General features: G+C 48.8%; 1 protein-coding gene across 2 annotated transcripts in view; it reads left to right on the top strand.

The window, feature by feature from the left end:
- Positions 1–25,634, top strand: part of ARHGEF10 (Rho guanine nucleotide exchange factor 10) — an 80,386-nt gene that overhangs the window by 14,269 nt on the left and 40,483 nt on the right. Inside the window, exons 3-13 of one of the 2 annotated variants that reach the window (XM_080928352.1) lie at positions 2,929–3,090; positions 4,010–4,291; positions 5,385–5,448; positions 7,571–7,647; positions 9,437–9,493; positions 12,637–12,800; positions 14,693–14,809; positions 17,000–17,114; positions 18,923–19,029; positions 24,958–25,035; positions 25,274–25,453. In XM_080928352.1, coding sequence (XP_080784478.1) covers positions 2,929–3,090; positions 4,010–4,291; positions 5,385–5,448; positions 7,571–7,647; positions 9,437–9,493; positions 12,637–12,800; positions 14,693–14,809; positions 17,000–17,114; positions 18,923–19,029; positions 24,958–25,035; positions 25,274–25,453 — 1,403 coding nt within the window. The remainder of the gene's footprint in view (positions 1–2,928; positions 3,091–4,009; positions 4,292–5,384; positions 5,449–7,570; positions 7,648–9,436; positions 9,494–12,636; positions 12,801–14,692; positions 14,810–16,999; positions 17,115–18,922; positions 19,030–24,957; positions 25,036–25,273; positions 25,454–25,634) is intronic. The other variant, XM_080928353.1, reaches the window with a different exon arrangement.

Here is a 25,634-nt window from a genome sequence, read left to right as displayed (position 1 = left end):
CCATTTCTCTGTGTGTCCAGGACCCTGCGGGTGTGGGCTGGAAGGGGCTTGCCTTTTGTCACTTGGCTCTGTCCCTTCTTTCCTACCCTGTCTGCGGCATGGGAGCTCCAGGCCTATATGGTAGCATCTGGGAGACACATGCATATGGTTGTTTGCAAAGAGGATCTATGGCATGAAGACACCTTACTTTGAAGGACCAAGATGGGTCAGTAGGAGGTTCCAGTGCAGAGGCAGTGACCACTGACACCACAGGGAGGCTCCATTGCTGGTGATGGCTCAGGCTAGAAGTTCTCTTTTCTGCGCCCTGGAAATGTAGGATAAGTTCCAGCCTCACCTTTGCATGAGGATTTACAGGCACCGGCACCTGCTCGTTGGGAGAGAGCTTTTATCCAGTGGTCTACAACCTAGTAGCGCCCACTGGGCCACACCCACACTCGAAAGACATGAAAGTGCACAGAGTGTTTGGGAGGAGGACGGGTCGTGAGCAGTGAGCAGGAGACAGGAGAGGATGAGGGAAGGCAGGGAGGGTATCATTACCCCAAACCGCACCGCCACCGCAGCACTGTGACAAGAACAGCTTCTCTCTGTCCTGACCACTAGGCCCCAGCATGACCGTGAGGATGTGAGCTAGCAACCTCTTATGTGGGGGTGCAGTGGGGTCAGCAGGACCTCTGGTGTCTCTTCAAGCAGGGGCCAGACGGTCAGTCTTGGACTGCAAAGATGACACTTTATAAAGGTCATAATATCACTTTAGTAAGATCTGGCATAGCACTTGACCCATGACTTCTCATCAGAGTTGTTTAAGGAAAAAAGCCAAGCATAGCAGTGTGGGTAGGAGACATTACCTCTTCCGGACCTCCATAATCATCTCTGTGAGCCATTCTGCGGCTCTGTTGCTATTCAGGCTCCCTGTACATTTTCCTACCTCTGAGGATCCTAACTGAGGAAGGCAAGTTTTGCCTAGCTGTTGGAGTTCTGGTTCCAGCAGGCTTCTGACTAGCGTAGTCCTGATTACCTTTCCGTTAGCCACACTTGGCCACTACTAGAAGAGCCCCGGGTTGGATGAGCGTTCTCTACCCCTTCCCCACCCCCACAGAATATACTTTCCTATAAACGTACAACCCACCCATACTTCGGCAATGGAGGGGTAACATTCCACCCCTCGGTCAAGCAGTTTTGTCATGGATGTCTTCCGCAGACTGCTGCCCGACTTCTCAGTTCTTCCGGAAGCTCCCTAGCGTGTTTTTTTTCTCTGCTTCCTGCTAATATTGCTGCTGGGAACACTGGCCTGGCACAGTCTCGCCATGTTCACACTGGGACGGCCCACCTGTCCGCTCTGCTTGTCTCTCCTTTCATCTTGACTGCTGCATTACCTCACGCCGGTCTGCACTCTTGTGATCCCCCATCCTCTCCTACCTTGTAAAGGTCACATCCTTTATAAGGCTCAGCAAGGCCACTACAGCCCCGTCACCAGTCCCAGAGACCCTGCTGAAGCGGCCTGTTTCTTACCTCTCCTGTCAGCGCAGTCCTGCCTGACCTGGAAGTGGGTGGGTGCCCATTGCCATGCTGGGGTCTGGTCCTCCGTTGCCTCCCAGTCCCTGATACTCACGGGAACCAGCAGTCACCAAGCGCTCCTAATGGCCCGTGAGGTGTTACGCCATGGAGCAATCCCCCAGAGTGCCTCGGCCGCTCAGCATTTGTTCCAGGTTTCTCTAAAAGGCTCCTGGCTCCGAGCTTGAGAGCCTTTGGCAGTTAAAGCAGCTCAGGTGCAGAGCAGTGCCCGGATTTCATGTTTCCTCCTGTCCCTGCTCCCGTCGGCAAAGCTTTTCCTCCCCCTCTGTATTGATCATCAGATTGGACAGCTAGTACTACTTCTGCCTCATGCTCTCCTCACTGCCCGATTCCACCTGGGGGGGCTCCCAAGATTTGGGACCCCAGGAAGGGCTCTTCAACAAGAATCTCACTTGGACTATCTTTCCCTTCTTCCTGCCGTCTTGTAAAACCCGGAAGCCAGGACCTTTGTCTCATGCTTCCCTTTCCTGTTCCTCCTGCAAGTCCGGGGCCAGCATGGAGGACGGCCTCATCCACAGATCTTTTGTAAGTTAAATTCTTCCATTACAGAGGCAAGCTCTCTCTGGCAGACGGCCCTACCTCAGTTGCATGTCTCAGTGCCCGGAGCAAGGACCACACAGCAGCTGCCAAGACATGCCTGCAATTCTGTTCCCTACACGCTACTCATGGATCACAATGTATTCCCTAATCCACCAGCTGGCTTGGGGGTGTCCCCACAATCACGTGGCAGATGCCTTTCATCAAGGAGATATGCCACCCCATACGCAGAGAAGCAGCCAGCGCTGGGATGGAATCCAGAACAGTGTACTTGCTAGGCAAGCGCTCTGCTGCTGAACTACACCCACGATGCTCTCTCTCCCCACCCTTGCCAAAAGAGCAGTCTGGAACTATTCTAATTGTGGGGTGAACATTACGTGGCACCTCATTCTGCCAGGGGATGATTGAGGTGTGTCGTTGTGAAAGGCAAGATGGTGAACGTGTCCTGTGGCCGGGATCCTGCTAGTAAATCAAGTCTTTCTTCTCTCCTCGTAGTTGGCAAAAGAGACCAGATTTTCCTAGAAGCTAAGTCAGGGCACATACCTCAGGTGTGAGAGATGCTTTTCTCCTCTCCTTTTCCTCTGTTTTCTTTTCTACGTTGTGGTGAAGGGCCTGCCAGGGGAAATCATAATTCTGGTCCAAAGTCCTGCTGCTGTTTCCAGTGAGGGCTGCCAGCAGGTTCTCCAAGAGCTGAGCTGAGCTTCTCCACCTCCTCCTGCCTTCTCTCCTGGGTTTGCCCTGCACAGAGAGGTTACAAATGCCTTCCCGGAAGCAGAAAAAAAATGTCAGCATTGTGATGTCTGTTATTTTAAACTTCAGAGCACAAGGAGAAATGCAGCACCAGCAACAATGAAGAGGAGGGAGAACTGTTTGACTTTGACAGTGGAGATGAAGTTCCGGAAGCAGACCGGCAAGCCCCGTCTGCCGATGGGACGAGAGGTGCTGAAGCAGGCGGTGCAGATGGGAACACGTCCGCTGCAGGTCAGTCACACAGCCACGCTGCCCCGGGTCCTGCAGGAGGCTTCCTGACCTCTCTGTGCTAGCAGGGCTGAGAGTTTCCTTTCCTGTAACACAATCCCTGAAGTCTGCCTGGGCTGGCACTCAAAGAATGTCCGGGCTTGTAGCGTAGACCAAAACCGAGCTTCTCACAGGCTGGTACTCAGGAAGACTGAGAGGAAATCTGAGGAGGCAAGGCAGCTCCTTCAAAGACTCACATGCACAACCCCAGTAACCCCTTCCTCCAGCCCAGTCCCACCTTCCAGTCTCCTAGATAGAAGCTCATCCATGGAGAACCAAGAATCAGCCATACCCCCTGCTAGGGACCAAGCCTTCAGCCTGTAAGCCTTAGGGTGGGGGTGGGCTTCATATATAAATCATGCCAAGTACAATTTGGGGGACCATAGGCATCAGGGTCTCTGCGGCACAGCTGAATCACCTCTCTTCTGTACCATTTCCCCTCAGTTTCTATTCTTTTGCTCTAACCCCTCCCGCAGTTTCTAGTTTAGAGACAAAAGCCTGCTGTTGTCTAATAGATGTCCCTTGTCATTTCTCCCCTGTACATACACTGAGATGAGCTGCCTGACTGGGCTACTGCTCGTTGGCCAGGCAGGCTGCTTAGCCCCAGCTGTGGTCACTGTGGTTGAGGGCCAGCTCTTCCCTCCTCCGTTCCCAGACAAGTCTCTCCATGTGGTTCTCTGACTCTTCCCATTTGATCTGTTATCCTGGGAACCTCTGTGCAGGGTCTCTTCTCTCTGTGCCCACGGCGTTCCATGGTGTACCCCACGGACCTGAGCTTCACAGCCTCCTGTGGTAATCTGGGAGCGCTGAGGGGGGGGGTCCTGACACTGGGGACCACATACACCACACACCTTGTCTGCTACAGTGTCCGTCTGCCTTCCAGGAGATGCAGCTGGAGCCGAACCTGCCCCCGAGGCAGAGCCTGCGAAACTTGTGGTCCCAACAAGAGTGAATCCATATTCTGTCATTGACATCACACCGTTCCAGGAGGACCAGCCACCATCTCCAGATGCAAACACAGAGGAGGAAGGGGTGGGCCTGCGCGTGCCCAGTGGTTACTCTGTGCCCATGCCCTGTGGCTACGCTGTCCCGTCTAACCTGCCATTGCTGCTGCCTACCTACTCCAGTCCTGTCATCGTCCGAGCCGAGTCTGGAGAGGAGGAAGGTACGTGTCCTCAAAGCTGCACACGGCGACAGGGCACACTGGCTGAGCAACCTGTGCCCAGCCTTTCCTCTCCCATCATGGTATTTGTCCATGGTATTGGACAGTGAGCCCAGGCTAATCTGCCCAGTAGCTACTCGGGTACAGTGGAGTGACAACTCTGAGACCACTGTGTGCTCTAGTGCCTCTGGCCTCTTGCCCACCAGGAGGATTTACGTGGTCTTAACTCTAGAGCTGGCACCAAAGCCCTGCATTCTCTGGAATTTACCACGTGTAGAGCACATACGTGTCCCATCATCCCCCAGTCTGCACACCTCAGAACGGGGGTCTCTGTTATCCTGTCTGTGGTAAAGGGTCAGAGACAAACACACACACCTTGTCCTTCGGACCTGGTACAGTGATTATACGTAGTGAACTCAGTAATACCCGAAATGGATCGCTTTAAATCACGCCAAATGATATTCAAATGAAGTACTTTAAATGTGTTCAGTTATTCATCACTTTTAAAATGATGGCTTTTCCCCTCTTAGTGCTAGCGTACTGAGTACTGACTACTAGGTGCTGCCCATGGCTCCTGAGAGTTCACCCCATGGTCTCTGGCTGCATTGCTGTGAGGCACAACATCACCATAAAGAGAACAAAGCCATTTCTACCATGGCCGCCAGGAAGCAGTTAGAGACAAGCCTTGAGAAGGTGGCCCCCAAGGACACAGGTCTCCCTACCCGCAGTGGCCTGCTTTCTCAGATTAGGCTTACCTCCAGAAGTCGTCATCATGGTCCGGTAATGCCATCAGGCTGTGATTCCACTGGTGTCAAAGCCCTCACGGTTCAGTCTCCCTCGGTGATTGGCTCTGTTAGGCCAAAGGGGGACACCATATCCATATAAGCCTGACACGTCTGTACCTCCTCCCCCCAGTGTGACATAACGTGTGCATTTGCACTCAGACCTGAGTCACGTCCCGGTGAATACCGTTTATCTAAGAGCTGACCCCCTCTCCAGTCTGAGTGAGCCCCAGCCTGTTGGTGAGAAAGAGGCGTGAGGTCATTTAAGGATTAGAAGCCAACAGTGAAACGCTGACCATCTTTTCTTTTCGCAGAAGCAGTAGAAGTTGTGGGAGACGGGCCGTGCAATTCCCTAAGCTCTGAGGACCTTCCGCACAGGTATCTCTGCTGACCTTGGCTCCCTGTGTCTGTGCCCTGTCCTTGAGTGCCCCCCCCCCCCATTCTCAGCTGTATGAAGACACTATTTTGATCCTCGGGGTGTTACTGCCTTGGGTCCTACCCACCTCTTGGCTCGCCATGTGCCACCCGCCCCCCACTGGCTCTGAAGCATCATCGATAGTGACCAGAATCTATGGCCGATCTTAACTTAAGATTCTAGAAACCACTGGAATTTCCAGGGAGGAAAAAAAACACACAAAAAGAATTTTCCATCTAGTGGGAATGGAGAATTTGGGACAAACCAGACCCACAAAGGCCATGTTTTCAGAAACCATAGGTCAGTACGTGTTTAGAAGTTAGTGATCAGTCTCACTGAGGAAAGGAAAACAGATAGGTCACAAGTTCTAGACTAGCCTACGCCATGTAGTAAGACCTTGCTTCCCCAAACTTAAACCAGGGCCGGGGTGGTGTGGACATGAGTTCAGCCCTCAGTACCCACATCAAAACTGGCTGCAGGGCATAAACCTATAGTCTCAGCACTGGGAAGGCAGAGACAGGAGAATTCCTTGGGGCTTGCTGGCCGGCCAGGCTGGTTGAATCAGCAGGCTCTGGGTAAGACATTCTGTCTCATAATAAGATAGTAAGTAACGGAAAGACACCCAGTGTCAGTGCGTGCCCTCCATTCACAACATTTACACCCAGACACAAATGTACACATGTCAGTGTGTGGCCTCTGCTCACAACACACATGTACACCCAGACACAAGTGTGTGCGTGCATACACATATCAACACCATAACTGTCACCATCAACAACAAAATATTCAGGTGCAAATGGAAACTTCAAACAGTGAAAGAGCCCCCCGTTCCTGGTGTAACCCCATCCCTCAGGTCAGCAAAGGACCATTTCTGCCCTGTGTGCACATCTGTGGGTGTCTGCTATACCGTGGCTCATCCCCCAGCAGCCCGCTGGGCATCGGATTATTTCCTAACTGTGCCCTGAGGACATGCCCCTTCCCTGTCTGCGGTCCCCTTCCCCATCAGTCACTAAGCACAGGACCAGTCCTGGACTCTGTCCTATGCACACATCCACACATCTGATATGTCTCCCATGGTTAACCCTGACACGAGAAATGTTGAAATGTGCTAAATGCAGCCTTACAGACGTTTTAATTTGTTTTAATTAATAAGTTTTAATTTGCCTGCTCATTCTCGAGAAGCGTGATGAGGTTGGCATTTGTTAGGGACAAGGGACAGGAGTCATTCTTCCATGCAGGATGGCCACTGGGTATGGCCTCAGTAGGAAATAGCGGTCCCTAAAGGGTACGATGCTGCCTGGTGTTGGGCATCTGTGGGGTGTGTTACTCCCAGAGAAAGGGGTGACAGTGAAGACCTTCACCAACCTTCATCCTCAGCTCCTCTTGAGAGCTCACAGACAGAGAGACAGACAGACACTTTTCCTTAGAACCTTTAACGACCAAGGTGGCAGTGCAGGCCTCAGGTGTCCTCACCCTGACAGGTTGGGTTGCCTCCTCAGTGACTGGAATCTATTCCTTCTCTTTCCCCGGGTCATCTTTTCAGAGGCCTCCGTGCGTGGCCACCCTACTTCAGCACTCTTCCCTTGTCTTTATGGTCCCCTCAGCAGGGAGTGGGTGTCTTGGGTCCAGTCAGTGTGTTGAGACCTCACAGTGACAATTCACGGTTCCATCCAGCCAATCTCTTCTTGTCATTCCCTGTGGGAAGTGTCACAGTCGTTTATATTGTGTAAGACAGGGTCCCCATCCCTGGCTTGCTGTGTCGGTGTGGCTAACCCTGTGGCCCGTGTGCCCTCCTCCTGCCCAGCCTGTGCTAGAGGAAGAGAAGACTGAGGCCTTGTGCAGTCAGAAGGCATCATGTGTGACATTTGGGCCTATACAGAGAGGATGGCACTCCTGGCACTGCTGTGTGTGACGGCTGATAGACTTTGAGCGTGTAAACTTTGAACCTGGGACTCTTGAAGCTGTGTCTGGGAAGATCTCCGGCAGACAATAGTGCGTGTGCTCATGTGGGTGCTATAGGTCACCCATCCCCCCATGACCGGCGCGCTCCTCCGTGCTCTTGACTTACGATGTTCTTACTTCCAGCGGAGATCAAGGCGGCCAAGAAGGCAGTGCCCTGGCCCGATGGGCAGCCGACCCTGCCAACACAGCGTGGATGGAAAGTAAGTGCCACTGGCCCCGCGGCCTGGGTCCCCCACCCCTAAGCACCTCCAGGTCCTGCCAGAAGATGACAGTGGGTTTCCTGGAAACCCGAAGCTTTAAAATGCTTCTGCTCACTTATATACTAACAAGAGACTTTGTGTAGAAGTCTCCCTGGGACTCCAAAGCGGCCTTTTGCATTGCATCTGAGGCAGCCTCAGCCCTGTACTGAGCACTTGCTCCGCCCACCATTTCTTCCTGGTACAGACTGGCTTCACTGTATGACAGGGAGCTGATGCTCTAACCTGCGAGACACCGGGAGAAGCTTCTCAACTGGGTTGCCACTAGAGTGTCTGCCTGGAAATACTCTTGGGGGGCAAGGCCAGAGAGGGATATGCAGGTCTGGGGATCCACACTTGTTTAAAAACTGAGATTTTCCCCTTGGTTTTTGAATTTTAAGGAAGCGAAGATCATGCCTTTTATTACCCAGTATCTCCTTTTTTTTTTCTGTGTAGCTCTTTCATGTGATTGGCAAAGTCAAACTACTTTATCTGTCTCTGAGTTTAAGTCCCTCCTGGAAAGCTTTGTTTTGCTTTAACCGTGACTATGAGGTTCTAGAGTGGTTGTGGTGGCTCTGCAGGAGTAACTCAGAACCATTTCAAGAATCAGCATCTTGTTCTGTACGAAGTATGATTTCCAGTGTACACGGGGTCCAGAGTTCTTCTGAGCGCCTGTTTCTGTGTTTCTGTCTCTGTCTCTGTGTCTGTCTGGCCGCAGTTGCTCAGGTGTCAGTGGTGTGCCAGCTGCTGCCACAACTTCCGGGACTTTGTTCCCCATGGTGATTGGTAACCGAGCTACAGGTGGGGACAGTTCCTTTGTAGTGTGTCTCCCATGTTTCTGAGAATGGTAATATACTGTGGTCGTGTGTTCTTCCGCAGAAAGGATAACACAAATACATTTGAAAATTAATTCCAAAAGGCCTTTTCTGAAGCATATTTCCACGTGAGGCATGTAAGCACTTCACATATTCAGATGAGTCTCAATGTTGTTGGTGGTCCAGAGTGATCATCTTGCATGGTATATGGCATTTTATATACCCCCTCCCCCACTACACACACACACATTCGTGCATGCACACACTCACACACATGCACATACACACACATGCACACACATACACATACATGCACACACACATGCACATACACACACATGCACACACACACATACACACATGCACATACACACACATGCACACACACACATACACACATGCACATACACACACTTATTAAGAAAACTTACTCACAGAGTACTCAGATTCCCATAGCACAGGAGGAAAACTGCCCCATGAAACCAAGGTCGGGCTGGCAAGGGTGGCTTCTCACCTCCAGGGTGTAAGCCCTACACACACAGCCCGTCAGTGCAGCTCAGTGAATTCCCATGCCATGTGGCACCAATGGAGTCTTTATTCCTAAGACTGTGTACCACTTTTGTATTCTGGTGTGTCAGGACATCTGAATCCCACAGGCTTAAGCCCAATTAAAAGAGCCACAGAGAGACACGCAGTTGTAGAATAAACGGGCCTGGAAACTGCGACCTCCCTCCAGTAGGTCAGATTTCACATCTTCTGTTTAGAGCTGAAGCTGTCTTTCATCGAGTCTTCTTGTTGCCAAGCCGGCCCCCTCTCTGCTTGAACCTTCTGGACACTTCTAACACGGGGAGGCTGGCCCCACGACATTTACACGGCACTCAGACGTTCTGGCCTCTCTCTCTTTTTTTTTTTTTAACACGTCTTCTCTTATTTTGCAGATCCAGAGGAAGCAATTTACGATGACGTTCCAAGGGAAAACTCAGACTCTGAACCAGGTTTGATCATGTCTAGACCGGAGTTTTAGGTCTGGTTAGCAGTTCTCGCTCTGGGCTCAAGAGTAGCTAGCGTGTGTGCGGTCCCCTGGGTCCGGCATGCATGCTCTCTGGCCTCACGTTCTTGGTGCTTGTTTCCTACGGTGTGGCTGAGTTCGTGGTGTGCTTGTTCACGGCACTCGATGCACAAGACAGATGCACAGCATGCACCTTAGGAGCAACGTAAATGAGGGCACACAAAGAGTCAGGGTGAGGCCTCTAGAGCTAAGGGCAAATATAAATTGTCAGACTGCAGAGACACAAACCTAAAGCAGGGTGTACTGAACACTGATCTAGGACTTGGCAGACACGAATGGAAACCGTGGAACGCCGGATACCTACAACAGTCTTAAAACAGCAAGAGGAGCAGAGCTCTGAGCCACCAAGAGCCGCAGGAGAAAGATGCTGGGCCACGGGGTAGTCGGGAGAGGGAGGCAGCTCTTACAGCTCCCATATCAGGACAGACACATCTTTGTAGCATGCCACATCAGGCAGAAGCCTGGGTTTGTCCTCACAGACTGGAGAAGCAGTGTCCTAGTGCAGGGAAAGGATACAGAAGCAGAAGGAAGTAGGGGAGCCGTGAGCGTAGCAGCCGGTAGGCCTGTGGTAAGCCCCGGAGCATCAGTCACGGCAGCCAGCGGTGCTGGTCGGTTTGCGGTGGGCTGACCCCAGAGCTGTGTCGTATAGTGACGAGCTGGGCCACTTCAGGCAGACAATGGTTGCTTTTCCCATGTGGGTACGTTTGGCCACAAAAGGTCCAGTGTATATATGACAGGCATAGACATACATTGTTTAACCTCTAAACTAGCGAACAAAACCAACCTGCTTGAAAGTAAGGGATTATAAATTAAGAAGATGAGAACACAAGAAGAGGTTGCAGTGGGTCTCAACACTGTTTACATTAACACTGAGTCAATAGAAACTCGGCCCAACTGCCCATAGGGGTTTTCAGATTGAACAGCAGCGCTGGCCGCGGGATATGCGAGGGCATTGACAACGAGGAAGCCAACGTGTGGGAAAGAAGTATGACGGTCACCGAAATAAACGTTGGCGGTCTGACCAGCAAGCCGTCAGCTGTTGCACTGGCTGGCATCATTACTAATACCCATTAGGTGTCCTGCTCCATGGCCTTCTTAGGGGGACAGAGCGGCCCCCTCAGCTGAGGCTCCCGATGCACACAGGGAGTTATATCTGAGACATGGCTAGAGACGAGCTCCTTAAGCAACGGGAGCGAGATTTTAAGGAAGCCCTCACGACTGTCTATGGAATGGATGACACTAGCGCCCTGGCGTGGCTGGCTTTAGGGCAGCTCTGAGGATATAGTTTCCAAGCCTGTTTCCAAGAACATGTGATATTTTAAAATTACATACCGTGCTTCAGTGAGAGTACTAACAAATGCCCCCCACCCCTGCAAAAGTAGCACACAAAAGTTATTTGAGAAACATTTTGTCTTATTTAGGGTTTCTATTGCTGTTAAAAAACAAAACACACCTCGACCCAAAGCAACTTGGGATTTATGTCAGCTTAAACTGTCAGGCCGTTTTCCCATCTCTGAGGGAAGAGGGAAGGAACCTGCAGGCGAAAACTAAAGCAGATTACACGAAGGGGAGCTGCATCCCGACTTTCTCTGCATTTCGTACAGCACCCACGGCCACAAGCCTGGGGGAGGCACTGCCCACAGTGAGATGGAACCTCCCACCCCAATCATCAATCAAGAAAATGTCCCACAAGGTTCCTACGAGCCAGTCCTGTCCGGAGCATTTGCTCAGTTGAGGTTCCCTCTTCCCACGTGAATCTAGCTGTGCCGAGCTAACATTAACCCTCTACGCTGTCCAATAAGACCAATAAAAAACAATATGAACATAATTTATAAAGGATAAAGATGGATCTGGATTATTGGGTCTGTGGTGTCCAGCCTTCATACTCTGGAGGCTGAGGCAGGAGAGTTGGAAGTTCAAGGCCAGCCTGAGCTGCAGGATGAATGAGATCAAGGCAAGATGGGTAGCTAGTGTAACCCGGTAAAAATAAAGATAAATATGAAATGCAGGGGTGGAGTGCCACTCAAGCATGTGCAAGGTCCTGGGTTCAATCCCAAGCATGACAATGCATGAATGAAGGAATGACAGATATTTAGACATTTAAGACCACTTTGCAAAAATAGCTTTATTATCTTCAAAACTCCGTCAAAGATGAAATCAGACTGAAAAATCACAACATAGTTTGACCTTAGCAATCTTAAAAAGGTTCAGGATAGATTTACAACAGTAAAGTTGTCGAGATAACAGCCTGTGTTCAAAACTTAGGAAAGGCGGTGAGGTCAGTCGAGATCCTCAGACACCTGCATTGGGGTGGCAGAGAGGATGCCGGGACCAGGGAAACGCAGGAAACAGAAACCAGCACAAGAAGGGGAGCCTGGAAAAACTTCAGGCCGGTCTCCATCACGTGGCAGAAATGGACTCTGGCAACATTGTGGGGAGACACGGAGAAGGAAAGGAGGAAGGGCTGGTTTTTGGGAGGAAACAGTGGCCTCTGCTTGTAAAGAGTCAAAACTCTTGATTTAGAGTTTACAGTTCTTTTGTAAGAATCACCTGGTCCTAATCAGGTGCCTGACTCAAATACAGAGGCCCTGCCCTGCCCTGCTGTGACCCCAGGGGAAGAGGCCTCCCTTGTGTCCCGGTTTACAGAGCCATTCACTACTTAGAGAGGTACTTAACATCCTTAGGTCCCCCATCCATTACGTGTCACCTTTGGGTCACCTTTCTGCCTGCTTCTCTCCTGTGCCTCTTTTCTTTGCATAATTCACATGAAGGTCTCCCTCTGTGGGAAGTCTATAATGGCTAACATATGGTTTAGTGTATTTTCACTCTATTTGCTGTAGTTGTGCTGGGTCCCCAGGATGCCTAGAGGTACCGTGACATGTCAGCATCGCTTGCAGGGCATTTTCAGATTCCAGTCACTGACCACACGGAGGAGGGTCTGTCCGGTAGCCAGTGCCCTTAGTAGCATCTGCATTGTTCTTAAACAGGGCCGGGGCAGCCTCTGTCTGGTAACTCAGCAAGCTCACGACCTCAGACTTAACTTGCTATCACCTTGATCTGTGCACCCAGATGAAATGATTTATGATGACGTGGAGAATGGAGACGAAGGTGGAAACAGCTCCCTGGAGTATGGGTGGAGCTCCAGCGAATTCGAAAGCTACGAGGAGCCAAGCGACTCGGAGGGCAAGAATGGAGTCCCCAGGTCCTTCCTACGCAGCAGCCATAAAAAGCAAGTATGTGCTTTGTCTGTGTGGTAGAGAAGTGTCCCTCTGCTTACCTGGGAACCAGTCTAGGAAATGTGTTTCGAGTCACACACTTCTGAGGTTAATTCCCAGACATTCAAGTGTAGTCTGGAGAGCATAGGGTACCTGTGAAGTAATGTCTCCTGTCTGTAAGCACAGGACTGGACTGTTACGGTTCTGCATCGGGAACTGCTGCAAACCGAGGGCTGAGGAATGGCGGGGAGCAGCGAGGCTGCAGCTGCCTGGATCATTGTTCCCCAGAGAGGACGTGCAGTTTGGGGGCATAAAACACCTTAGGCTACGGCCCAGGGAGGAACTGGAAGCCCTCAGAGTGAATGTTTGACTGAGGGCACTCCTGGCCCTGACAACAGTTTGAGGTGAACTCCGTAGTGAGGTTCTCTGTGGCTGGCAGGGTCACATCCTCTTGTTGCTGGGGTCCCCTGTAGGTAGGTGTAGAAGGAACTATTGGTACTGCACTTGTTGGTGGCACTTATGGCAGGGTGTAAGGGTTGAGCGACTGTGGGTAGAGTCGCAGTAGTGTCTGAGCACTTCCTGTGTGAGGTTGACAGGCAGCCCACGTGAGGTCTTCACCTAGGACAAGGTTCTGCCTTTGCAGCAGCTAACCATAATAACTTCCCTCATCCGCCTGCCTTCCCCCAGTGACTCCAGCAGCCCGAGGCTGCGGTGGAAATGCGTTTCTATAGCTCCTCAAGTCGTCATGGGAGAACTGTCATTTCTTCTGACCTGTTTCAGACCCAAGGGCGGTAGAGTGAGGGACTTTCTCTCAGGCTTTCTCCAGCAACATAGGTCTTTTTGATGATCAGGAGCACAGCTGGGGTCTGTCCAGGGCTGCACCTGCGACTGTGGCCAGGGGAGCTAATCACCAGGTAATCTTTGTTTGCATAAAGCTGCCTTAGATGCCCCTGACCTAAAACAAGGTCCTTAAAAAGTAGCCCAGCAGGGCGAGCATCCAGGGTGCCTGGGACCCTGTGTTGCAGCAAGCACTCGAAGCCTGTTTCATTGATTGGCTTGGGAAGATGGCGTCCAGACTGGCAGTGCTAATGGGGCTGCTCTGTGTGCCTTCAAGGTGAACCCATAGTTACTGTCCAGCCCCCAGAAATGCCAGCGAGGATGGCAGGTGGCTCAGCAGCCTTTTGTTGCCAGGAGAAGTGATATAGAGATGCCAATGGGAAATGGCCTGAGTGTGGAATAGTAAGGGTGGCAGGGTCCAGAGCCCACATCTCTTGCTTATAGGATGGGGCCTTGGATAGGGGTCCTTGTGCGGCAGGATGTCGGACGCAGAAGTACACGGAGAATAAATAGGCTTTCCAGATTAATGCATCGTTTTTAAAACTTGGGTTGTTAAAAGTAGTCTCAACTTTGTATTAAGCATTACTTAAAGTGTGCTTGTCCTGGTAAACAGGAGACATTACAAGCCCCCCAGGGGAGAAGCAGCTGGCTCTGTGTTTCAGATGGTGCTAACTGTAGGAAGGTTGGTTCAGCACACTCCAGCCAGGGTATCATTCAGCATGAAGACTGTCTTCCCTAGAGCAACTGCACTGCAGCTCAGTCCTGAATGCCAGGGTCCCCCCTCGGATGGTGACACAGAAGAGCCTTTAGTGTACTTTGCATGTGCCACCTCTTGTCTCCCCGGGATATAACTGAATGATCTTATGTAGGTCTTCCTATACATTTCCTGGCTTTGCTCTTCCGCGGAGCACGTGCAGCCTGCTGGTGGAAGGAGCGTGCTCACGTGTGTGTGTTTCCTGGGGTCAGCGGAGCTGGTGTTGGCCTCCAGCCAGAAGGTGCCGCATCCTTCATGTAGGATAGCCTCTGGGGACCCACAGAGCCCGTTCTGAAAAGCATATCTCTTTGTGATACAGCTCTCTCATGACCTAACCCGCTTTAAGGCGCACTGTGAGGAAAAGATGAGAGGCTTGGTGGCCAGTACGGTGGGAGCCGTGGAGGTGCAGCAGGCAAAGCAGAGGCAGGAGCGGAAGGTAGTGTGGCTCCTCCTTACCCTCTGCAATGAGCACGTGGTCCAGAGCAGACCACGGAGTGCACAAGACGCCATGTGCAACTCAGCCAGAACAGTGGTTCTCAAAGCCTGGCCCAGGGCTCCCGGTTGCCAGTTGAGCATTTCCGGGGCCGTCGTTAATGACCTCTGAACTTGTTCTCTCACGAGCGAAGGGAGGAAATTTCTAGATGCTTACAATGTGTAACGTCACAACCCATGGAGTATGGAGTCAGCAGTGTCTGAGAGAGTCCCAAACATGCCAAATAAATATCGATTTTTGTCTTGGGAAATAGAATCATTTCTTATAATTGTGTTATTTAATGTGAAACGCACTAGACTGATTACCTTTTAAGTAAGTATCAATATATGATTTAAAATTGTTATCAATTTTAACTCTAATATGGTTGCTATAGATTAATAGAATATAAACGGAAGCGAGCAGGGCCTTCCGTGGTCTTTCAGAGCCCAGTGGAGTAAAGCAAGTGCCTGGCAAGCTCAAGGCCCTGGGCTCCATTTCCAGCTCAAAACTACAGTGAAAATGATTGAAGTTTAAGGGGCTCCTAGGCCAAAAGTTTGAGAACTACTGGGTTTGTACATCTGCCCTCTGAGCTGTGTTTTAAAAGGGTACTGTCAAGTAGCTTTTGCTGACTCTCCCTCCTTTGGCAGTGTGAGATTTATCCCTGTGTCACATGGGATGTCACTAGTGCTAGGCATCCTTGGAACCAGTCCTGGGTAGGCAGCGGTTCTACTTTTCAGCATTTATGTTCTAGGCTTTCTGAAGAGCTACCTTCCCATGAATCACGCCACTGTTTGGCCAGCATCTGGTAGGTTCCCTATGGGACAGCGAAGACAGAGGCAGATCCTTGAGACAGTTTGCTAGCTCTGGGATCTTCCTGGGTGCCGGGGGCTCTCTTGTAGGTGGGGCAGCATGCTGTACAATCAGCTGGGTCCAGCTTAGGAATGTAAGGATGATTGTGATTGGCAGGTCCAAAGATGTGAGCATGAGCCTTGGGTGAACCTCCTTAGCCAGCTCCTGGAATTTTGTCTTTTCTGCCTAACACGGAGGCGAGCTCTGGGGTCTAGAGGGCCTCTCCTTCCCCTGTTCTGCCTTCCTCTGATTATTCTGCTGAGGTGCTCTCGGTTGGCTCTAGAGGTATGGGACCTGGAACAGGACCTGCAGTGAGCGCGAAGAGCCAGCTGTTGGCATCCCAATAGACTAAGGTCATGTCTGGGGCTGAGGGGTGCAGGAGTTAGGGTGGGGGGAAAGAGTCACTCTAAAGTTCCATCGCAGAAAATGACAGTTAGAAAAGGGATGGAAACCTGAGTTGGGGCGCTGGATTGGAGGGGTAGGCCAGGGGTTAGTTATAGCTGTGTTGAATGGTCACTGAGTAGAAAGTAATGTCTGAACTGGGATGTAAGGGCCTTCAGTATAGACTCATGCAGAGACACCCAGTCCAGACTCTTGTCTCCCGGGTGAAGTGGTCCAGAGCAGGTAGCAGAGGGCATGCCCCACAGGCTTTGTTGCCATGGCAGCCTGCTGAGGTCTTGCTGAAAGGTTGTTGTGAAGGATGCTGGCTTGTTTGTTTGCTGGCCTCCCTCTTGGGCTTTCTCTGTGGCTTACATTTGTCTGTTAAATCACAGCCCTGACTGGAGGAAACCAGGGCCAGTGAACTCAACCTGCATGGACTGTTCTCTGATTTATACTCCTTCTGAACAGCTAGGTGTTGTTTTACCTAAGACGTGGCAGGAAGGAGACTGTGGAAAACATCCAGAAGCTTGTTTGAAGCCCCGAGTATGCAGTTACCTCTTCTGTCCTTCAATTAGGGGCACACGACTATCTGCCATTCATCAAAGCTCCTTCTGTTTGGAAGAGATTTTTTAAAAAAGACTTTGATGTAGCAGGAAGGTTTTTGAAGCATGTCAAGGAAGGGCTTGTCTTTAACACACACACACACACACACAAATCAGAAAGAAAGGGGGAAAATCAAAATCAAAAGTATCCCAGAACCACAAACACATACACTGAATATAACCAAGACGCCGACCCCAAATTTAAAAGCTCATTGCAGGTAATGTTTAGACCCAGACTACTTGACAGTATTCTTTTAAAGTGCCCTCAAGTAGTACTGTGCGGATGATCACAGCTACTGACTCGTTTGCTTCTGTTTTTCAGATGCAGAAGCTTATGAAGGCAGCCAAGGAGGGCACCAAAGACGGTCTGGAGAAGACCAAGGCCGCTGTGAAAAGAGGCCGCTCCTTCATCAGGACCAAGTCCTTGGTCTCTCAAGGTCTGGGGCCAATCTTTGCGTGTAGCACCGACTCTTGTGAGGAGGCAGTTGCAGAGAGCTCCTGCACACTTCCCCTCAGCAGAGAGACTCCTTGCTCCACCCAGCTGACCTGGGCCTGCCCCTCCTAGACGAAGGATGGGTTGCTCTTAAAGGTCCCCACATAGCTGCCGAGCCTGGAGACTCACTATCAAAACACACAAAGGGCTGCACACAACACAACCAGAGAATTAAGGGAGTTGTAATTAGCCGACTGTCCAGCCGCCTCCTCCCGACCTCAGCCTTCCCAAAGCTTCAGTACACTTCCTCATTTTGTGGCGACCTCCAGCCAAAAGATTACTTTTGATGCTATTTTATAATTGTAATTTTGCTTCTGTTGTGAATCAATGTGAATATCTGTGTTTTCTGATGGCTTTTGGTGACCCCCCCCCATTTGATTCCCCCAGTGGGATTGTGACCCTCAGATTGAGAACCACTATACCAGAGGATAGTTACTGCCCCCCTCCCCCACTGCTCCACCATGCCCCTTCCCTATAGCCCTCAGGTGCTGGGACTCTTATCTGTGGATTCTTACTTAACCCATCCCAAGTCAGACCAGTGCATGGCACCCTAATAACAGGTCGGTTCTCCCAGCTTTGCCGTTCTGTGTGGACTAGAATCTGTGTCAGGAGGGAGCTATCTACCCAGGGGTTACAAAATCCTTGCTGGTGTGGGGAGACCTGCCGGCCTCACAATGATCCAGTTTTCCTGAATCTCACTGAACACTGTCTGTGTGACACTGGTCGCTGTCACTGAGCCATAGGCGTGCGATCCTTTGGGTCGGAGGCAGGTCGGGGACCACTGTTCCTGGAAGCTGAGACCCTAGCAAGGATCTAAAGGCTCTCGAGGCCTCCAGGGCTGGATGAGGGCAGCTGAGAGAGGGCAGCCCTGAGAGGATGGCCACGCCCTGGCTCAGGATGGGATAACTGTCTTGGGAGTGTGGGTAGGAAAGAGGTGCAGAGCCTCAAAGGTGTGTTTCCAAACAGGCCACCTGTCTCCACTTCCCAAGCTGCCAAATGGGCAGCTTGCCCTGAGCCAGAGCTTCTTAGTCCCCAATGTCCCTTAGTTACCTGGGAAGTTGTTTAAAACTATCACACACTTAGGCTCCCAGCCACACACTCCGCCTCTCGGGGGTTTCTCTTACCTAGCCGCTCCTGTGCCCGCTGCTTCCAAACCCAGAGCACATTCCGTCGTATGGAGCTCTGTCTGGATTTTAGATGTGGACTCAGTTTTGGTTTAAATTTTTCTTCCTTGTGCTGGGAATGCGGCTCACGACCCCAGACATGTCAACTCGAGCTCGCCACGGAGCTCTGTTCCCGGCTTTAGTTTGAAGCTCTTGTGTTTTTTATAGACTGAAGTCTGGGGAAGGACAGGGAGTTAATAAGTAGGTCCCACCCTGCTGCTTTTTCTGTTTCCATGTGCTGCGATGTAATGTTTAGAAACTAAATTATCCATTTCTACTCTTCCACTTGGCTACCTGAGCTCTCTGGCTGAAGTTAGACTCCAAAACTCTCAACTACTGGCACTTCTTTCTACCCTTGTGGAAGACTTTCTTATTGGGTCTGATAAAATTTCAATTTAATAATAGCCAGGTAGAAAGTAAGTATTGGACTTGAAATGCTTGCACAAAACATTTAAAAGATTTTATTTTAAAAACGTAACTTATTTTTACTGTGCTATAATGCCGTAAATAAAGAATTTTAATGTGAAACCCGTTAATTTTGGTTCTCTCTCTTTCTCTCTCTCTCTCTCTCTCTCTCTCTCTCTCTCAGATCACAGATTCTATTTTGAAGAAGAGCAGAATTTGTTCATTGATGTTGACTGCAAGCACCCGGAGGCTGTCCTCACTCCAATGCCCGAGGGCTTGTCTCAGCAGCAGGTGAGTGATCCGCTCACTGCTGTCAGGACACACTGGGGCTTCCACGGTTTGCTCCTGACACAGCATTGAAGAGGCCGGGTCTTGGCTCTGGCCTCCAGAGCCCCTTAAATACCATAAATGTCACCTCTACGTGTTGGTGTGGGAAATGTGTGGCTCTTAACTTCTTTGTCACGCGCCATTTGTTCTATCTGGTATGTTATTTCTGTAGAGGGACAGTAACACACAGTGGTCCATACCTGTGATCCTATCACTGTGGAAGCTGAGGCAGGAGGAATGCTACCAGTCTGAGGCCAGCTTGGGCTGCATAGCAAGACCCTATCTCAATAAAAGTGTCAAAGAAGCAATATACAGATGTGTGTAAAAGATGTATATGTAGGTGCCTAAAATTGAGATGAAAATGGTGTGCTTTTTAAAAAGACTTACTATTTATTTTATGTATGTGAGTGTTTTGCCTATATGTTATAGAAGTGTACCATGTATGTGCCTGGCTCACCTACATATATGTAAGTTTACCATGTGTGTGTCTGGTCTACCTACATGTATGTAAATTCACCATGTGTGTGCCTGATCCACCTACATGTATGTAAGTGCACCATTTGTATGCCTGGCTCACCTACATATATGTAAGTTTACCATGTGTGTGCCTGGTCTACCTACATGTATGTAAATTCACCATGTGTGTGCCTGATCCACCTACATGTATGTAAGTGCACCATTTGTATGCCTGGCTCACCTACATATATGTAAGTTTACCATGTGTGTGCCTGGTCTACCTACATGTATGCAAATTCACCATGTGTGTGCCTGGCGTTCAAGGCAGTCAGAGCATGGCATCAGTTCTCCTGGAACTGGAGTTACAGACGATCATGAGTCACCATGAAGGGGCTGGAACTGAACCTGGGTCTTCTGCAGAAGCAGCCAATGGTCGTAACCACTGAGCATCTCTCCTGCCCCCAAACAACAGACTCTTAATAGCTCATGAAATTGTCTGTGAATAATTCATTTCTTACCCTCTGGCAGTAAATACAGATGGGAAAATCCAGTGGTTTCAATTTGACTTTACTATTAAAAGGAGGAGAAAAACACAAGAAACAAACCATAATTCAGTTTGTGGAACTTTGAGGGAATGAAAAAGAAAAACATTTGGATGGGAGTTGAGCCTTTTCCATACGGACAGCAGAGAATTGTGTTCCATAAAATGGGTGGATGTGTGAGCAGGTGGATTAACGGGCTGGTAGTTGGGTGGGTGGGTGGGTAGGTGGAGGGACAGATGGACGGATGGGTGAGTGGGTGGAATATTAGACACATAAATGAAGATGGATAACAAGTTAATAGGAGTCAGTTCTCTCTCCTCACCTTGGGCTCTGCTGATGGAGCTCATGTCTTCGGGTTTGCGCAGCCAGTGCCCTGACCTGCTGAGCCATCTGGCCAGCCCACTCGGTACTTCAAACAGGAGCTGTGGACACCTCCACAATCCCAGCAGCCTCTTTGGTGCTTGTGGTTAGCAAGACAGGGAGTGGAGGTGGAGGAACTCTGTGGGTTACACAGGTGACTGCTAACCAGAGACATCTCTGTGTCAAGACCGTACACCTGACTCTCACCCTTAAGTTCATGCTACAAGCACACAGCAGTTTAGTCTTGCTGTGGTAAATATTATAAACCAGAGACCAATTCCAACCTGTCACTACACCATGCTGTCCCCAGGTACTCTCTGACCCTCTGGTTAGTCTCTCTCCTGTCTGCCTCTCTGCTAGCTGTGAACTCTGCCCACACTCCAGCCAGCCTCACAAATCAAAAACTCCAGAAACTTGCAATTTAGCAATGGCTTTATCTCAGATTTTCTCAGTAAATTTTATATTCCACCAAAACATCTACACCATAAACTCAGAGCCAAATGATATAATATAATTTGCCCACCTAGACAAGACAAATCATCCTATACAAATTCATCCCTTATAAAATATTCATAACAACCTGTAGATATGCAGAGCTATGCTGAGGTGGTTCATCTTTGTCCTCCATCTTGCCTCCCTTCTTTCTTGCTTCCCTTCCCCTTTCTAAAACTCTGTTCCCACCTACTCTTTATTCTCACCCAATGATGGGCCTCGTTTTATCTTGTGCCAACCTTCTCCTGCATAAAGAGAACAACGTATACTTTACCTTTTCTCTCCAATTTAAAAAGGAACTTTTATCTTAAATATAAGCTGAGTACAACTATTCTCATTTTGTAATTATAAAGTATAAAGTACACCTAACACCCAGTCCAACATTTTTGTCAACAAAAAGAATATTTTGTTATCTAGTCTAGCTTAAGAAAAGCTTAAAATCTATATGTTATGTTCTGGCTAGCTTGTATAGTATCTGAAAATCATCCAATTAAATATGTTCTCTCAAAGTTAAACAGCCTGGGTAGGCTATCAGACTATAATTAGTATTTGACCCCGTCAGAAATCGGAGAATATTCTATACTATCTGCAAATATAGGAAGCCTAACATGACTTCCAGAACTGAGACAGGTTATAGAGAAAGTTGTATACCTGGACAGTCCCCTGTTAGCAACAGATCAGAGCTTCAGTCTTCAGCCTTCTGGCCCAGGATTACCTGACAGACTTTTGAAACACAGAATCTTGAAGGGCTAATCATTCTGACTTGGCAGAAATTATTACTCGACTGTTCTGCTTAGTGTGTCCTTCTCTGGACAGTATCTTGTCTGTAGATGAAATAGGCAATTTCTGCCCAGTGGCTACCTAGCCACAATGTATTACCTCACCTGGAGGTAGAGATGCTCAATTTCTTCTTTGAATCCACCAAAGGGGAGCTGTTAAGAGCAGATATATAAATAATAAATAATGTTAAACATCACATTTTGTGGATTTCTGATGTTTTGGAAAACCATCTATATAGAGTAATATGGACTGTTGTCTGTTAACTACTCATAATAAATTATCTTGAAAACATTCTAACAGTAAACTCAGAGCCATGAATTTGTTATCAGCCCCTAATTTCTATGTTTAATCATCTCAGATAAGTTTATAACAATAGTTAAAAGGACTGGGTGTAAGCCTTGTATTCTTAAATTTGTTGTATAAGCACAATGCCTATATGAAACTAACAATATTAATCCCAATTTTAAATCAATAAGAAATTATACCTTAAATGAAAACCTTAAATTTGTATCAAATTCTATACCCCTGTAAAGATTATAACTTCAGCTTAGTAACAAACATAAGGATTTCTACCAACCGAGATTATGGCTGTACAACTTCAGCTAATTCCTCCCTGTTAAATTATCTCATGCCGACCTTCACCTGCAGAAAGACAAGAACCTACAGAGTTCAACCCCAGTTCACCTTCTGCACAGCATGGGGTTCTTACAGCAGCCTACAAGGCCTTGCTTTCCACAAGAACTTGAAGGTTTGGCGGGGTGTTTTAGTGCCTCATCAGACCTGGATCTGGGCTCCCGGAGTTCATTGTTCAGCTTCCTTTCCCGCCGTCGATTCATGTCTGTTATTTTTCCTCCTGGCAACTGAGTTCTCCTTGAGAGTTATGTCTTTAAAGGTTAAACTGGGGGGTGTTGGCGAGTTGGAATTATTATTTTTTTCCTTTTCTAAAATGGAAAGAAGGTAGTTTAAGTAACCAGAAAGGCTGTGTGCTGGATATTCTTAATCCCTGTTTTGGGAAGGACAGGCCTTATTTATGTTTTCTGAACTGGTGCAAACTATTGAAAATCATTTGAGTCCCAAGGGCATTGAGTCTCATCAGTTCCTATAGCCTTAAAAGGCCGATGTCTCCCATAGTGGTGACATGGAGATTGGTGGGGTGGGGGAGGTTTGTACGCTGACCACCTTATACCAATTTACAGTCTTGACCTAAGGTGTTAGCTCAGGGTCTTAAATTATATTTGTGTGGATCCTTAGGTTAATCCGTGGGTAATGTTACTCCGCAGGGTAGGGTCTGGGCTTCTGAATTTTGGCAGAAACAGTTGCCTGGATCTCCCAGCAGGAGTGTACCTGACAGGGAAGAACTGCTCAGGCTGTTCCTGACAGTGAGCTAAGGTAATGGAAATGGCCTGTAGCTGCTCAGAGTATGTCTACTCTCTGCATCTATATTTTTGGAGGCAAGTGCTTGAAATGTAGGTAACATTGCCAGGAACTCCTTAGGTTGCCAAAACTCAGTGTCCTCCTGCCTCAGCCTGCTGATGACTGGGATTAAGGCGTAAGGCACCAAGTCCAGTGTTCACACATTTTCTTAAAAATACAGCACTTGATGAGAGAGCTCAGCTGGTCAAGTGCTGGCTGAACAAGCATGCGGACATTGTTTGTTCGCCAGAATCTGTGTAAAAGCGGGGGCGGGGGGAGGTGAGCCAGGTAGACTGCTGTAGCTCACTGGCCAGCAAGACTACCAAACTGGTGAGCCACAGGCCAGCAAAAGCTGTCTCAAAATGACAAATGGGTTGATATTTGGCCTACACACTGTCTTTCTTACACACACACACACACACACACACACACACACACACACACACCTACCTATTTATATATACTAGGAATGTTTGTTGCAGACTTAGTTCAGTGGGTTGAGTAAGTAGTCATTTTCCTAAGAGAGCAATGCCTGTCTTGTTAATGTTTCACAGATCATGATCAAAATCTCAACCACAGGAATCATCTGCATGGAGATGACTTCCCAGCCCACTAGGTGGCACTGTTGCATTTGCAGATTATGTCACTTTGCCTAGAGAGTTCTGGTGTGAGCCTATGTGTATGTGAGTGTGTATATGTGTCCCCATCATGTGTGATGATGATGTATGCAGAAATGCATGTGTTGAACATATATGTGTTTATGAGTTTTGTTTTAAGGGCAGCTCTACTGTGATTTCATGCCATATGTTCCATTTATTGGCAGTTGATATTTGGTAGGGGTGTACCTGGGGTAATGACAGTAGCAAAATTTTGTTTCTGGCATTTTGCAGACATGTTACAACCACATGCTAATACATTAGTAATAAGAAAATAAAAACTGCGGTGTGTCCAATGCAGGCATCTCATATGTAGGCTCTCACCCCTCAGCGACAGGCGTTAACACACTGCCTGGGTAGGTCTCAGCAGAGCACCGCCTGTTCTTCCACCCTTCCACAGACATTGTGCTCGGCTCTAACTGAAGAACGGTGCCTCTCTGATTGCTGTTGCCGGTAGCGTTATTTGCTTGAGACCTAAAGCTTTTTGTTTTCTTCCTTCAATTTATATATGAAACATTACACCTTTTAGTATTGAAACATGAAACCTGATTGGCTAATTCAGACCACTGATGTTGGATAAGCAAGCGAGCTTGTTTCTCTTGCTACAATTTTATTTGCCCTGCCATAGTTATAGCTGATATGCATATTTTTAAAGATTTATGTATTTATTTATTATGTATGCAGTGGTTTGCCTGCATGTATACCTCTGCAGGTCCCAAGAGGGTATCAGACCCCATTACAGGTGGTTGTGAACCACCATGTCATTGCTGGGAATTGAACTCAGGACCTCTGGAAGAGCAGCCAGTGCTCTTAACCACTGAGCCATCTCTCTAGCCTGTATAGTTTATAATTTGAAATTTAAAAGGTGACAGTTATATCAACAAAGAGGTGTGTTTAATTACTAACACATCACTTTAAACATTTCCTCAGAGATCTCCTTTAATTCTTAATTCTAATTTTAAAAATATCTTTCATTTATTTATTTACCGAGACATGGTCTCATTGTGTAGACGTGACTGGCAGGAAACTCTCTATATAAATAAGCTTGTCCTTGAATGGACGTCCACCCACCTCTTTCTTTCCAGTGCTGACTAAATGTAAACAATACCCTATCTGGCTTTAACACAGACGCAAAGTTTATCTCTGTGTATCTGAAACAGTTCCCTACCATCTTACTTTCAAATTTCCGATAGGTTGTGAGAAGATACATTCTGGGCTCCATTGTTGAGAGTGAGAAGAACTACGTAGATGCTCTCCGGAGGATTCTGGAGGTACGTAAGCACGGCATCACACATGTCATATGCCTTTCCTTACCCACTGTACACAATTTAGTTGTGTATGTTTCATAAGCATTCATGACCCAAAGCATACAAGTCTGAGAGACCCTCCCAAGAATGTAAATGTCGTGACTGTGTGCTGCTGGTGAGAGCCGCGTGATTTGTTCTGAAGCAAGACTAGCTCTTTGGCCACCTCGGATGACTGAACCGCTGACGCTTGTTTCTGGTGCAGCAATACGAGAAGCCACTGTCTGAGGCGGAGCCCCGGCTCCTGAGTGACAGGAAGCTCAGGATGGTGTTCTACCGCATCAAGGAGATCCTACAGTGTCATTCCATGTTCCAGATTGCGCTGGCCAGCCGGGTGTCTGAGTGGGATGCCGTGGAAACAATTGGCGATGTTTTCGTGGCCTCGGTAATCCAGCAGAGCCCCCCCACTCCCCACCCGAAGCACCCCTGGTTCAGAACACAAAGCCATGTGCCCCTTTCAGGGTGATATCGCTTCCAGAGCTCCAGAGCCCTTAAGGGTGCATGTTGATACGTTGGTGTCCCAACCAGTTTGTACCTTCAGGGAAGGAGCAGGGGCCCCTTTCTCG

The sequence above is a fragment of the Micromys minutus genome (genome assembly GCF_963924665.1).
Source record: "Micromys minutus genome assembly, chromosome: 14".
Classification (NCBI taxonomy): Eukaryota; Metazoa; Chordata; class Mammalia; order Rodentia; family Muridae; genus Micromys; species Micromys minutus.
Note: the sequence above shows the minus strand (reverse complement) of the source record. Positions and strands in the feature narration are given on the sequence as shown.